This window comes from Saccoglossus kowalevskii, chromosome 21 (genome assembly GCF_978046115.1).
Source record: "Saccoglossus kowalevskii chromosome 21, keSacKowa6.1, whole genome shotgun sequence".
NCBI lineage: Eukaryota > Metazoa > Hemichordata > Enteropneusta > Harrimaniidae > Saccoglossus > Saccoglossus kowalevskii.
Genome location: NC_140661.1, coordinates 23,935,103 through 23,949,025, shown reverse-complemented (window position 1 = coordinate 23,949,025; position 13,923 = coordinate 23,935,103). Strand labels below are relative to the sequence as shown.

At 37.7% G+C, this 13,923-nt stretch overlaps 1 protein-coding gene across 1 annotated transcript in view; it reads right to left on the bottom strand.

Moving 5' to 3' along the window:
• The window catches only part of LOC100366629 (atrial natriuretic peptide receptor 1-like), a 76,121-nt gene extending 63,437 nt beyond the window's left edge, over positions 1–12,684 (bottom strand). The window contains exon 1 of the mRNA XM_085495090.1: positions 12,105–12,684. Coding sequence (XP_085351216.1) covers positions 12,105–12,684 — 580 coding nt within the window. The remainder of the gene's footprint in view (positions 1–12,104) is intronic.
• Positions 12,685–13,923: the final 1,239 nt, after the last annotated feature.

Genomic DNA, 13,923 nt, shown 5'->3' with positions numbered 1-13,923 from the left:
AACATGGATATATTTTTAATTCACACTAAATGTACTAAACAACAACTGAAACAATTACGTGTCCAGCTCACAGTACTGTCACTCAGTGGAAAGACAGCTGTCAGAAACTATTAAGAACTATGTTATTTTTCCTTCGTACATCAAATTGCCAACGTCACTGATTGTGAACAGCAATCGAAGTGCGATTTGAAATAATGACATGGTTCGCGACCGTAATTCACAGAAATGTATATAAAAAACACAGGTCACTGTGACAAAGCCTGATTTCGTTGTGGTTAAGATATTTACATTTGTGTACTATCAGAGTCTGATTTGTCAAGACTGTATCAACCATTGTCAAATAGTTACACTAGGAACTGAAATGGTCAATCGTTTTGGATTTCAGCGGGAAAATCGTTCCCACGTCTATTGGGAGTTAATGTTGTGATGCGGTGTGTCTGTGGCAAATTTGTTTGAGAACCAGATTTGTTAGTATATGTTGTTCACCACTATGTGATATATTGTTATATGCAGTCTCGATGGGCCAGCACTAAATGGAATCAGTTAAACATACTCATGTTTTGAAATCATCATCAATTTTAATGTGATCGTCATTTTTTCTTCTATAAAAACACTTATTTCCACACATATTGAAAGAATGAATGAGAAAAAAATTACAACAAATCGATTAAAGACAGTTCTCCGTTTATTTTTCGAATCATATCGGGTCAAAGAGTGGGTTTCCAATTGTTCTGCACGGTGATATCTGTTTAAATGTACACCCTCCTCCTGCATCGATTGAGATACAGACTACATAATAAGTAAAATATATGCGCATGCGTGTTCAAATACTAACAGATTACATCAATGTTTTTCTCATTTGAAGTTATGCATATTATTTGAGTCACGTCACATTTGAACATTCCGCATGGAATATGTTAATGTTTTAGTGCGTAACCTCAAATAGCAGGTTGCATAGTGTAATCATACTGATGACAAGGAAATGTGTTTCTACTTATAAGATATTCATTTGTTTCTCAATGCTTCATATTCTTTATCATTCGTTGTTTAGAATCACAGCGAAGCGAATAAATAGTCGGCGTCATGCACAGTATAGTGACCACCGGAGATGTGTCAATATAAACACATTTGACTTGATGTCTGAACATTAAAAGACAATATAAAGAGATATAAATGGAAAATTATTATCCCTACTGCAAAATGAGCACTGCATGTTCAAGCTGTCATCAACACAAGCTATCTCCGCAGCCAACTGAGCAGATTCATGCTATATTGTTATCGATCACTCTTATCATACAAATTCAATGCCATTTCTAGTAGTTATCTTACCCGACAATACATCCGGGTATTAATGATACACATCGCAAGTTGGCAAGTGTGGTTTCCGTGCTACAGAGGACAATGAATTAGTTTTTTATCTATCAATTGCGATTGTTTGAATCTCCGCACACTACCAAATGACAACGACTAAATCTATTGGAGCGTGGTGCATTCGTGTCTCTTCTCGTGTGACTGATTGTTATTGCATTCAAGGGAGAGAACATGAGAATGGCGTTTAATCTTTATATCATGTAATAGGTTGTGTTGTGAAGTGATAGAATAGGCAATTATAACTGAAAAGGGAAAATATCGTTCATCATGTTTATTCTCGGAAGCTTAACGGTAATAGGTCCTTAAACTGATTTGATAAGACAGGTCTGTGTGACCGTATTGTCGTCGCAAGTTGACTATAGCTGTGACTTAATGTCAGTAATTCTTGAAAAGAGTGCGTTGTTTACCTTCAACGGACAAGCGTTTATTCTACGTTATACCCCCCCCCCCAGAGAATTATAAGCAAGCGTGGTTTACATCAACATGCTATTTGCATTGTGGGCTCAATATGACAATCCAAATAATGATGACAACACACGGGTATGCTTTCTAGTAGCTAGTCGTGCTCTAATCATCCGATTATTTATTATTGTTTGTAGTAGGTTACAGAAAATTCGGATATGCGCATGCACAAACAACAAACAAACAAACAAGCTACAAGTTTTCGACGTATAAAAAAGACATCACTTTACATCAGAAAACTGCAAATTCATTATTTATGTAAAGTACATTTGATTAGTTTAATGATTACATAACATTACAATCATTACATACATGTGACTAGTGTATAATACGTAATATATTGCCTACACATTATTTAGCTTCCCTTGGCTAAGTTGTGCATCAACAATTTATAAAACAGCGCTACAGATATTAGTGAATTATTCATTTACTTATTGGGATAATAGAATATTTAGTCTCTTATTCAATCAGCTAATATTTTGATATTCCCCTGCTGAACCCGACAATCACCCGTGAAAGCCAATTTCATAACTAACACACATTATAGAAGTTATGACAATTATTTTTAATCTGTGAACACATTCCGATGACAGTGCTGCACCATTACTTTCCTTACATTCACGCAGTGTCAAAAGCATCGGATAGGAATTTCTATTAACGATATATAGCTATATAGCAGCTGATCTGACATATAACTCATGCGGTCATCTCAAACAAATCGGACAGTGTTAGTGTAAATATATCCTAATCGTATGCCAACAGCGTAGATGACACCAGTCCTGTCCTTGAAAAATAACACGCACCAGTATGTCTGTATATGCATGAGGTCTGAGTTTGTATGCTGTTTTGTAATGTAGTTAAACTATTTAAGAGTGTTTTGTATTCCACTGCTGTTACACAATATGACTTTGAGGCAATATTTCATGTGGTATGCTTCCCATTCCCATTACATAAAATGACACGAACGACATCCATACGTTTAATTGATTAACTCTCTACACTATTATCCACGAATGACAACTTTCCACGTTTCATCAAAACAGAATATTGAATTATATATTAAACAAGTAACCTGTAGAATACTGTGTGGGTAATATTTTTTATATTGATTTTTGTTGCATTTGCAGCAAATAGTTACCAAACAATGAGAAATCTATAGGATTGAATATACCCCACAGCTGGCTTCACATACATTGTTCATAGTTCATATGGTGCTTACACCAGGATTTAATTACAGCACCTAGGCGGTATGTGGTTACAGCTTAATGTTCGAGTAATCGCAAGAAATTGACATGACAATAGAAATTCATTAAAGACTGCCACTCCCATGCAATTAACAGCGAGTGAAATTCCTGGGATTGAAACATATACACATGTATTTTGAAGTCACTGGTGTAGGCAACGAATAACTGCAAGTTGACATAAAGACGATGTAGTTTATTTAATCAGTGGTCAACTAGAGGCTGAAATTATAATTAATTTGTTTATTTCAATTTCTCCTGACGTCAAATAGAATACACTGGTGAAACACGGTAGTAACTGTGGGTGAAAGGATGTTTTGGGGTGTAGTTTACATTGTATATAGAGTGGTAGGGTCGGGTGTAATGTGTTCATTTCCAACTATTATGAAGTCACGTAGAATTTCACTTAATTTATTTTTTCTGACATGTTTTCAAGCATTACATGTGAATCCAATTTTCACTGCGCTGTGTCTCAATAGAGTATGAGGGAAATGGCATATTCACTGGAATTTATTTCAGGGGAAAAATGTTTTCAGTGATAATGAAGTATTATGACAGATACCCTCCCCGTGGCTTTCATTGCGTATGGAAGTTATTTTCACGAGTGATGCGGTGTATCCTGCTGCCGTACTTTCACGAGCGAAGCCACGGGGAGGGTGTGGGGTTCTGTTATTATACACATGTCCCATATTTGATTATTTCATATTAAAAAAAGAACGTGCAACAAACCGGGATAGAAATTTAGATCGGGGAACCCAATTGCCCATTAATATGCTCCAAGACAGTGCTGCGACCTAGCAACGCTTGTCAGTGTAGAACGCGTGTCGCTGTACGTGTGAAAATAAAATAATCAGACGTCTAATTTAAGTCATTGTCCGAATAAATAACTCGTGGATGTTTAAGCGCGGTGGTCGTAGCGCAGCGCGTGTTCGAATTTCATGTAAATAAACAATGTATTTTACACGCGTTGTATACGTCGCTATGAGTCCATATCGAACAGGACGCGACACGACGACTGTCGCCCTTTAGTTGGGACCACGACAGAACCAGAACTTAAACTGGGCGACTACGATACACGGTTGATGTTGAAGTTAAAAGTTCCTCCACAGATCTGTGCATTGGCAAACATGCCGTGCAACTGCAACACTCCACTGACGGAATGACTTTCGTTGAAATCGGTCGTCGCTGACTCGTGAGCTGCACACTACAACCTCGTTTGTGATGTTGCTTGCTTGTCGTGGATGGACTGAGTCTTGGTTACCGGTTAAATTTTGCTAATTTGGCGTTGGTAATCTTTATTTCGGTTATTTGGAACTGAGTAACGCCGCAACGTCGCCAACAGAAACCTCATGGTATATCGATGTTGATGGTTGCGGCTCCATATTAATCGGAGATTTCACTGCGGGTCCAGGCAGCGGGTGGATCTTCCGAGAGCCCTTCAAGATTTATAAAACTCAGATTCCAGGTGGTCAACAAACATTAAGTTCTCCCAATCCTAGTATTCTATGTGATGTACATCTAACATGCCAAAAATGCTGGTGAACGATTTGAACCTGACAAAAATACTTGAAATAGATACCAGGAAGGGGAGGGGGGTAAAAGAAAAGTTATATAACATTTTATTATTCAATAATTTATTAAAATACATAAGTTTGTCCAACTCCTTGTGATACAACACCTCAGACATAGCTCATTGTACTCGGCTTGAGTGTGGGCAAAAAGTTACTATTTGAATTTTTGATATCTGTTTTCATTAATGAGAAAGTTGACCCCGAAGTTAGAGTAACTGTTCAGCAGGAATGGCTTTTTAACTCTTCTGTGATTTTTTTGGGCTTGGCTGATTTTGTCACGGTTCATACTTGACAGGCAGGTCGTACCATCACTAATTGGAAAAACAATCCTGACCCACCGCTACCATGGCAACAGCCAAAGTCTTGTAATAGCAGTGCCCAAATGATCATGCCTTTTATCGTGGCTACGTTGCGCACTGGTAAGAGATCACCGGCGCCGACATTGTTACCACTGTCAACGGAATCCCAACGCAGCTTTGAACTTTGAATAAAATGTAAATGCTGCCTCCAATCTAGAAAATACTATCGCAAAACGGTTGGAAATAATACATTTAACGGCTGAATACGTCCTATCAATAAAATAAAGTGACTTCTAATGACTGCCATGTTATTTTGCGAACCTCGTATAAGGTGCCCGGTTTTAGTTATAAACAGACGTTAGCTTCACGTTCATGTCCTTCCATGATAACAGCCGAAAACATATTGCTTGTTTTTTACCGGTTTTCATTGGCAACCGAAGTATTTTTATTTTGTAAACAAATTTTCGTCTGCTATTTTTATTCAGTTCAAATCGTTCAGCAACATTTTTGGCATATTAGGTGTACATCACATGGAATACTACGATTGAGAGAACTTGATGTATGTTGACTGATTTTTATCATAGTACGAAGTACCAGGAAGTTACTCAGTTCCAAATAAAGATTACCAACGTCAAATGAGCAACATTTGACTGGTAATCAAGATTCATGTAATCCATGGCTAACAAGCAACATCACAAGCGAAGTTGTAGCATGCAGTACCAGTAAGTCATCCCGTCAGTGCAGTACTGCAGTAACACGGCATGTTTGCCATCAGCATTGTATTCAAACGAATCACGTGGTGTGCCGTTCTCGTTCAAACCCGGGATTCGATCAATAGGGGAGTCCCATTAAAAAAACACATTGCAAATCATGCAAGTTCAACATTTTCAAACCAATATACTAAAACAGAAATGCTCAGAGATGCAAATGAAGGATAGATATTACTTTTCACTATACACATCTCTGTTGATACTATCCCTCACATATTCTACTCCCAATTACTCCTGCGTAAAATGGACTAGCCTCTTTCATGTTGACATTCAGACTAAAATCATGTGACAGGCTGTTAAAATTGGCTGTTGCATACTCTTTCGCCGGTCTGGAAAATGTGTTTAATTAACTCACATTCAAGCAACAATGCAGATTTCCCAGTGGGAGTGAGACTATTCGACTCTGCCACTAAAAAATAGGGGTGTTTTCAGCAAAAAACGAATAACCCTGGAATACACACAATATACTGAATTTCGGAACAAATCGTGCATTACTTACAGCAGCAGAATACCACAGAAATATCAGACGAAACATGAAAACACTATATATTGTATTTCAGCCTGAACCCTCTATATTGCAATTCAAGGAATTAACCCCATATGTGCATCCATTTCCCACCTTGGTATCACCCACCCCTGAAAACAAACTCTTAATACCACGCTGAAGCGTTTGGTAATAATTATATATTGAATTCAACGAAAACACAATAAATTATTAGTGTCGTACGGTGCATGTGCGTATGCGCTAAAGATACGGATTAGAATTACCCATCAAATTGATGCTAAATTTTGGCCTTGAAATTAAACATGTTGCAATGCGCTGTAAATACTCCTACAAATAACTGACGTGAGTAGGTATACTCAGACAGGTGACACGTGACCACCCCGATAAAATTGGCTTTCAAAATCTCGGAGCTCCAGGGTCAGCAAAGATATATATGCCAGTTGTCAAATCGTATATAAAATAAACTACAGTTGAAGTAATCATCTCATCAATACAGGAAATAGAATGCGACAGAGCCTTATTCCACAGCTTTGGATTGTCAGTATACAGATGCAAGTTGTGACAAGATGGAAAAAACATATAAGAAGAGCAATATTACAAACTCATATAAAATTTACCCAAACAATCCTGAGTAGCTTCAATTTACTTATTCTCTGAAGAATAGACAATTCTGAAGACAAATTAGACCGCTGTCTCTGGTGATATCAAAACATGTTCCATGGCGTTTTATTCTGCGGTATTAGAAGTTGTGTCAACGCATGCAATATATGGAACAGTACTGAAACGTATCCACTAAATGAGACGAAATCTACGAATAGGATCTTAGCAATATACAGTGAGAGAGTAGTGTAAGTTTCCCATTCGAATCTTTTATTTCGCCGCTGGTAATGTTGGAGAGTGACTGTTCGTGTGATATTACAGCCGACGAATACATTGAGTGTGTATGGATTTGAATTTGAGTGCTTCTCGTTCGCTTAGATGTGCCGTCGCATATGATGGGATTTCTAACGTTAAAATGGGACATTTTCCCACGCGTTTTATGAGTGAACACGTGACAAGTAACATGTGTAACATGATGACCTGGAGTGTTGGTCGTTGGAACGCTGAGTTTGTATTTAAATAAGTAGGTTAGTTTGAGGAACAGTTTGGTCATCATGATTGTGCCGAAACTCGACAATCCGTGATCTGTACCCATACAGGGGTGTCCCTGGTAAAATGCTAGTGTTTTATGCTCAGGCATAATGAAACTATTAACGTGTGGTCACGTTTATGGAAATATATGTGAAAATAGGTTCACGTTTAGAGGAACAGGCGTAAAATTACTTAACTATCTGCTAACGTTGTAATTATTGTAAAACATTTTCACCCTCATCCTTACAGGCCTCTCAACCAGCACAACTTATTCCAACTTCCGTTAGACCGTTAACACTTGATAGGAAATCAAAAGGTGCAACTGCGCGTTAACTTTCCAGACAAAGTAATCGCTCATTTGACGAAAGAGATTACATCAGAAAGTTTCAAATATAACATGACGTGTAACAATTATCATTTATCTGGTTGAATGCTCTCATTAGTACAAAATTATATCTCCGCAAAACTATCAGGTTTTCAACGAAACTAGTCAATCACGGAGGTTTCATCTTCAATAAATGCGGATGGGGACTAATTGGACACCATTTTCTCCTACAGTGACAGTTGTTTTGTTTTGTCCCAGCTCTGGATGTAGCAGCTTAGGATGGTTATGGTTTTACTCTTGGTTCACACACTTTGAAAGTGGATCACATATGATATCAATGAGTTCAAATCACATTTAACTGTAGAGTCTGATTGCCAAATTGACCGTCTCGATGCAGTTTAGCATAACAGAACTACATAAATTGACCGTCTCAGTGCAGTTTACTACCATAACAGAACTACATAAATCGACCATCTCAATGCAGTTTACCATAACAGAACTACATGCCCAGGCAGTTAAAACCAAATTGTACAGTCAGTCATAATGCGTCTGTGATTATAGACGTCACATAAACATCCTGGTGAGTTACTTGAAGAGAAAGTATGGTCGACTCGCCTAATTATGGACATCGAACAATCTGGAACAATAATACACTAACTTCCTTTGCGCTAACATTAAAAACGACTTTGTGTAATGTGTCTACGCTCCGACTACTACTTGTAATGGAAAAAGTAACTGATAATAAAACGTTATTTTTGTACCGATTATTCGATTAGTAACGGACCGGTAACTACAACAGCGATTTAATCAGTTTGATTGATTTCGCGGCGGCTAATTAAACTTAAATCAATCCAATTTATATCCTAATATGCAGAATTTTAGATCAGTATTCTGCAAGCCTGGTGGGGGTATTGGTCACAATAAACAGTAGTATATTTTGCTGTCATATTATTCCATGCTATGTCCGATGTTTTATAACAATATCGAACAAGATATTCTATAATTCCCAGCGACTATTATCGGAGATCGTTTCTACTTACGTGTTTTAAGTGCTAAGACGTTTAATAAGGCTTACATATCGTACTATATATGCCCACGTGCGTGAAATATTTTACAGTCATAGGGAGACCCGTGAGAATCACACTTCTCATTCCGCGTCTCATATTTGTTTATCAACTGCAAAGGTTAATAAGGTTACTCATAAAATATGATAGTCATCCTAGCGAGAAGATGAGGTTATTGCTGAAAGATTCAGAATACCAGGAGAATGTGATATATGTTTGCAAGATGCAAATGGCGTTAACTCCGACCTGAGCAACCTCACCGATTTCTTCAAGAAATACAACATTCCATGCCCGTATGTTGTCGAATAATTAGGTTCAAAAATACGTCGATTCAGTATATTAGGACTTGATGTAATGGTTTAAATAATATTTAACATCTGTAGACTGAATAGTGTTACATTTGTCACCAACTTCAGCTAAATGACTATACACACATTTGCAATACTTCAAAAATATTTTGTTTTGAGTGAGGACATGTGTTCTAAAATTTACTTTAATTAATAGTACTTTATTTTCTCTACATGACTCCTGTGCCGTTTCAAACTTTAACACAAAGGAAAACAATAAGTAAATCAAAACTTCAATTTATACCCCCAGTTAATCTCTTAAGATAACGAAATTAAATTAGATCTTACCCTGTGTAGTGTCTTGAATTAGAAAAGGTTATTGAAGATACTTCCAGAATTGTCATTATGAGGTTATCACCTGATATCACTTGTCTCTAAAGTTGATTGCTACGAGTGACGTCATTTCCTAGTATTACCCACGAACCGGAGCCATGAAGCCACAAGTATCAGCCACCTCTACAACAACTGATATCAGGTGGTAATCTTTTCACACCAGCTCTGAATGTCAAAACTACAGAAAAATCATGATTTTAAGAAATTGTGTTCAGAGATTATATGCTAATTTATGCTGATCATACTTTACGGCCGCCGACGGTTTTTTGAAATCGGCAGAAATACTACCTTTCTTAGCCATATATTTCTGTTTGAATTTGTAATCGTCATTATTACAATCAACCGTCCTTGCACAAAACAAGTATATATATCACAGCAATAAAATCGGTACCATCGCACAATTTTGACATTCCCTGTGTACACACAGGGCACACACAGAATGATCATGTATACCGCCACGTTTAGTGTGAAATATATGTTATAGATATTGATATTCCACGATAAATGTAACTACTGTGAATATTATACACCCTAATCATGTGATAAGTTTTTAATATATTGTAAATACAATTGTATATTATAACGTAACCATGTTCATTTCCAAAGTAGTGTTGATAGCATGGCAAGTCCCGGAAGTCCCGGTTCACTGGAACAAATAACGTGTACAAAAATATACATAAGAAATTGTATAGATCAGGTTCTGGGGGTATGACTACCATCCAAATACATAATGTAGATCGCTAGATGACTAGATTTATTCCCACAATGGTATCACGTTCACAGCATCAACTATTCCTAGCAGAGGCAATGACTATTACATGTAATTTGAGCTTCAACTACAATCAACTTCAAATTATGCCAAGTCTCCAGGTTTAATTTAATGTAACTAATATATTATTGCACCAACTTGAATTCTTGGGGATATCAGCTAACGCATTCTTGCGTATACGTCCCGCGGTTGCTTGGTTAACTACTGGGGTTGATGTTTATTCGTATCTCGCATCAACGCAGTCATGACACTGTTGTGATGCTGAAGTGCAACTGCGAATAAATACCGGGCCTGGGAGTGATTCTAACGATTACCGGTCACTTAAGGTCACGAAATAAATGATAGAAGACATTTTACATCGGATGGTAAATGCATAAAAACAACACCACTCACTGGGATAATGTTTTCAAAACGATCGCTAATGATCGGAAATGTGGGTAATTTCTTGTTATATGCTCCGTAACGTGGTATATAATAGAGCTTGATGAGATTACTTTAAATCAGTGCAAAGTTGTCTTTGCTTGGTAGGTCGAATGTAACTGTTGCATTTATAAACTAAAACAAAAGGAGAATTTGCCTGTCTATTTCATATATTTGTCGTGCACATGACAGATTACAGCAGCTTATATGTGCTTGGTCAACAATAAATTGTCGAGCTGCAAACGTAATAACAGTGTTATGACAGACGTATGATCAATATGCAAGACGTGGCTTTGTTGCTAGCATTTTACGTTTTTTATATTTGCAACTGACTATAGTAATACAAAAACTACTCAACTCGTAACATTTTTCTAATAGTGTTAATATTAAAAAACATAAACAGGATTCTATATTAATATAGAGAAAGTCTCGACTTATTACAAATTTGACGGAAATTGACTGGTAATTTGCAATGTTTTATATTGCATAAATTTGAGTCACGGCAAAGTGATTAGAGTTCGAATAATTAGTTGACTGCGACAGGTAATAAAACGCCACTGTGCACAATAATGAAATACGTATAATGTAGCGGCACACGCGTAATCCCGTCTTTACCCGGGTCACATCACAGCAGTTTGAAAGTTTTTTTTTCACATGAACGAACACGACCTACACACAGAGCCACTTTTTGGGCTAATCTGCACTGGCTCGGAAGGTTGTAAATGATTAGCTAGTTTGAATTTGCATAACAATACTGACAATGAACGTGCATTCAACGCCACAAGTTTTTTTGTTTTTTTAGCCAATCAGAATTCATCTTCCGAGCCAGTGCAGATCAGCCGCACTTTTTATGCTTTGTTTAGATTCTATTCCGAGCTGTGAGTTGTATGTCAGTATTGACTTTCATTAATCATGACGACTATTTACGTGCAAGATGTTTTTTTTTTTGTTACGTTTGTGATTAGCATGTCTTTATTCGCAGCTTTTTTTCAGAAATACTTTTTTTTGCGTTGAATATAATAAAATGACGTCAATGTACGAAAACGCTTATCGGTTTACTTAAACTTTATGTAATGATGATTTCTGTTCTGTGTAAACCAATATCACAAATGAATGTTGGCATTGTATCATATTAATGAAGTGAGCAGGTTTCTCTGTCGTAACATGAATCTCAGGTATGGAAACTCGCGTATATTTTGCAGCGGGGGTTCGTGTTTGTGTTTATATATTTCTATAAAAACGACACAAGTGTTGACGCCTCGGGAATGAAAGACCCCCTGGAAACGACTAACGTATGAGTCGTATTTCGAATATATAACACGGGAGAATTATCAATCCGGTTCGAATCGGTGCGTTTGCTTCACCAATAAGCGGAAGGTGGCAATTTACGCTAACTTGTACTTTGTGTGTACACATACAAATAGTTCCACTGCGATTACCACCAATTAAAATCACTTACTAAGAACAATAACATGATAAATTAACATTTTACTTACTGCGAGTTATTTGCGCCACCTCTCGTAAAATATCAAGAAAAGCGGCTTCGTAATCTGGGTCGTGTTGAGAGTTGTACTCCTTTAGAACCAATGTCATATTCTCTTTAATAAAATACGTTTCCAGCCCTTCAGCTGGTTGTTTCGACAATCCAAACGTGTCAACGATCATTCCTACGCGATCCCATCCGAATTTTTTAGCTATGGCGACTCCGAAACCGCCTAGTTTAACGAAGGGTCCGAAAAGCCGTATCATGGTCTGGTAGTTCCATTCTTTGTCTAGAAAATCTCTGTCCGAGCATATATCGCACATGTAGGTGATATTCCAGTAAGTGGCTAACTGTCCGACAGGTGTTGCATCTTCGGAACAACCGGGTCCGATAAATGCACTGTAACGGTGTTGTTGTACCTTGTCCACAATGTGACCGGTGGTAAAAGCAGCGTAACACCACGTCTGTTCCGATTCGTGGAGTAGTCGGTGGCCGACAAGAATCGTTGGATCGGCGTTGACCTTCTCAAAAGCGATCTCGAAAGCTGCTCCAGTTTTGCCCGAATTATAAGGCCTGTTGCCAAGCTTCGTCATGGTTAGTAAAACTGAAAAGTCCGTCTGTCTTGACAAATTCACGCAGAGGAACAGAATATACATGACGGACAACATCATGCTGTATTAGTGCGTATGTTATAGAAAGGAATATCGAACGATCTTACTTACATATGCTAACAACAAAACTTATCGACGACAAAGAACTGATTAAAATCCAGTGATGATGTTACAGAGAGAGCTTTGGGCATCGGATTAAATCGTTCACGAATTATCTTCTTACACGTCTTACAGATACAATTGAGCAAGTAAAACTGAATTAGAAAGCTGTGACATCACTTTAAAATTAAATTATGCGAAATGCTATTCGTAAAACGTCTATTTATATGGTGTTCATGATAACCATAACAGAAGCAGGCATTTCATACTATATTCAGTAGCGTGGATGCAGTTAGATTCCGCTTCGTGTTCTGTGGCACGCTGAACAAATTGCTGATTCAATTGTATACATTTACTGTATATTCAACACACTGTACTCACACGCATTCGGGCATGACTGACCACAGAAACAGGTCAACGATTAAACAAGGTCCACAGTAACTGCTCCGTCAGCGATGTTGAAGAGAATTTACATCAACACTCCAGCCATGATCAGAGGCAGGTATCATTGCATTGCACCAAACGTGACAATTGCACAGTTTCCTGTATTTAGCATAGAGACCGACGAAAACAGGTAGGCAGTGACTTTGTCGACGACGTAGTTGATTGCCTCACCCAATTCGAAGAGCGCTTTTAGATGCGATTGACTTGAAACGGGAAACAGTGTCATACGTGGACAATGGACTCCGTCAGACACTAACGACCCTACTGAAATGTTCAGTAATGTACCGAGGTTTTTTTTACTGTTTGAGACAATAACAGCGGAGTATAATTTTTCTTTTTTGAAATATATCGTCGCAATAGATGCTGTGAGTATTTTGCACAGATTCTTGTTACCCCGGCAACAATGGTAACATAATCGAGATCATAGGCGTGGAATGTTTGCGTCTGGCACATATATAATATTGTAGCTAGCTCGCATAGTTTCAAACTAGATCGATGATAAATCATTGGCGAGAATTGCACATTTCCGAAGAACGTGACCCAAATGTGACCCTGATGCCAGGTCACTTTGGAAATACACTCGTATCTGTACGTCAGTCTTAGGCACAGGTGACGAATAGACGTCGACACTGGATTAGCTCTTACATAACACTTCACTTTTACTATTGGTCATCACCA